Raw genomic sequence first — 2,500 nt, forward strand, 5'->3', positions numbered from 1 at the left:
CAACACCATCACTACCACCACCACTATCACCACCAATATTTTCACCACTACTACCATTAATTCTATCACCACTACCATAACACTATTACTACAAATACTACTTCTACTATAAATGATAATGATACTAATACCACTATTACTACTACCGCCACCACTTCCATTACTACCACAACTACTACTACAACTACCACTACTGCTAGTGTTATTGCTGTTGCTGCCACCTCTACAACTACCACCACCACTTCTACTACAGTTCCTACTACTACTACTACTACTGCTATCACCATCACCATTACTACTGTTATTACTAATATTATAACTACTACAAATACCAATACTAAGCATCACTCTTTCCTCCATTACAACTAAGACTAACTAAAAATGGTAATAATGTCATTGAAAAGAAAATCAAAATAGGAATGAGAATTACTAACAGTCACTCTCCCACAGGAAAGAAATGGTTCACAACGCGATACCAACGAACTGCAAATTTTATTTAGAAAGTTCGGATTCATGGTCAGTGTTCACATAGACATGACGGTGAGGGAATTAAAGGACCTTTTAAGAAAGTGTAAGTAGGTATATTGGAGATTGTTGGTATGCGAGTGTTCTATATATACCGATTTGTTATATTAATTCACATTAATAGTGAAGGTAAAATATTAATGCAATTTTTCTTTAGATTTGTCCGTGAGCATGTGGGATTTCTTCTTTATTTCATGATTCTACTACCTGTGAATCATTATATATGTATATATATGTATATCTAACTAGCGGTATATATATATAACAAAATATATAATATATAGTTATATATAAATATATAATATATATAATATAGATAGATCAAATAGATATACATATATATATATATATAGATATAAATATATATATCTATCTATGATCTAAATTGATATTATATCTAAAATATATCTATATAAACTATAAAAATATTTTATATCTATATAAATAATATCACTCTATATCAAATATATCTATATAATATATATATAAACCTCTTAAAATATCATTAATATCATGACAAATATATAATATATATATATATATATATATATATAATATATAAATATATATAATAATATATATATATCAATATAAAAATATTACTAAGATCTATAAGTGATATATATATATGCATATATATTTCACTATATATATATATCACTCATATTATAAATATAAATAATAAAATATTCATATCTAATATATATCAATATTAACTATATCTCTATATATATAATATATATAAATATATATCAATATCAATAAATAAATATATAAAAATCTAAAATCAATATTAAGTTAAATAAATCTAATAAATATATTGTATAATCTATATCATAATAAAAAAATATAAATCAAATAAAACTACATATAAATAACAAATCAATATAAATATCAATAAAAATAAAACAAAAAACCTCAAATCAATACATAAAAATCAAAAAAAAAATCTTTAAATATATCACTTAAACTCAAACAACCCAAATCAAACAATAAATCAAATATCTAACAAAAAAAAACACACTTATCCAACATCTATCACTCACTTATCACAATCTATTATATATCTTATCACAATATATCTAAATACAAAATTATCTTATTCCTCTAAATAAACCTCACAAACAAACAATCTAAATCTAATATAAATATATCTATATATAAATCTACTATAAATACTATCTAAAAATGATAACTCATAAATTACAAAAACCAAATATCTATATACTATAAAATCTCTACTGTAAAACTATCAAACTATCAATATAAATACTATATCTATAAATAAAATAAACTAAATATGATAAAAACTATATAATCATACTTATATATTACAATCTCATATATATATACTAACTGAATCTATACTAACATATCTCACAAATATATATACACTAACAATATAAAAAACTAAAATCAAATACTAAAAAAACACAACAATATAAATCTAAATATAAAACAACACAAAACTCAAAACATAAATCAAAAAATCAAAATATAAAAATATATTATTTAAATAATAAATAAGCACACTAACTAATACATAAACACATCAATAACACAAAATTATATATAACTAAACAAAAAACAAAATTATCTCATAAAACTACTATTAACACAAAAAAATCACTAATATAAAAATCATAACAAAAAATATAATAAAATCTAAACTTATATATATTATATATTATATAATAATATTAATAAATCTTACATATCTCTTTCACTCATCACAAACTCAAAATATATCTAATCTTACAATATTTACATATATATATCTATACAAAAATAAATCTATATAATAAATAATCATAACACTATACACATCACTAAACAATTATATTTTGCATCAATATTAAACATCAAAAATAATATAACTAACAAAATACTAAAAAAAAAATAAATATAATATAAATATAATATTTTAAATAATTACAACACACAATAAAAATCTAAAGTAACAAAAACACAAAAA

At 20.4% G+C, this 2,500-nt stretch overlaps 1 protein-coding gene across 1 annotated transcript in view; it reads left to right on the forward strand.

The window, feature by feature from the left end:
• Window positions 1–2,500, forward strand: part of LOC122252835 (caspase-7) — a 19,887-nt gene that overhangs the window by 3,458 nt on the left and 13,929 nt on the right. The window contains exon 3 of the mRNA XM_086535217.1: window positions 451–571. Coding sequence (XP_086391343.1) covers window positions 451–571 — 121 coding nt within the window. The remainder of the gene's footprint in view (window positions 1–450; window positions 572–2,500) is intronic.

Source organism: Penaeus japonicus, unplaced genomic scaffold (assembly GCF_977035675.1).
Source record: "Penaeus japonicus unplaced genomic scaffold, GWHDUDI00000001_assembly GWHDUDI00000042, whole genome shotgun sequence".
NCBI classification, from domain to species: domain Eukaryota; kingdom Metazoa; phylum Arthropoda; class Malacostraca; order Decapoda; family Penaeidae; genus Penaeus; species Penaeus japonicus.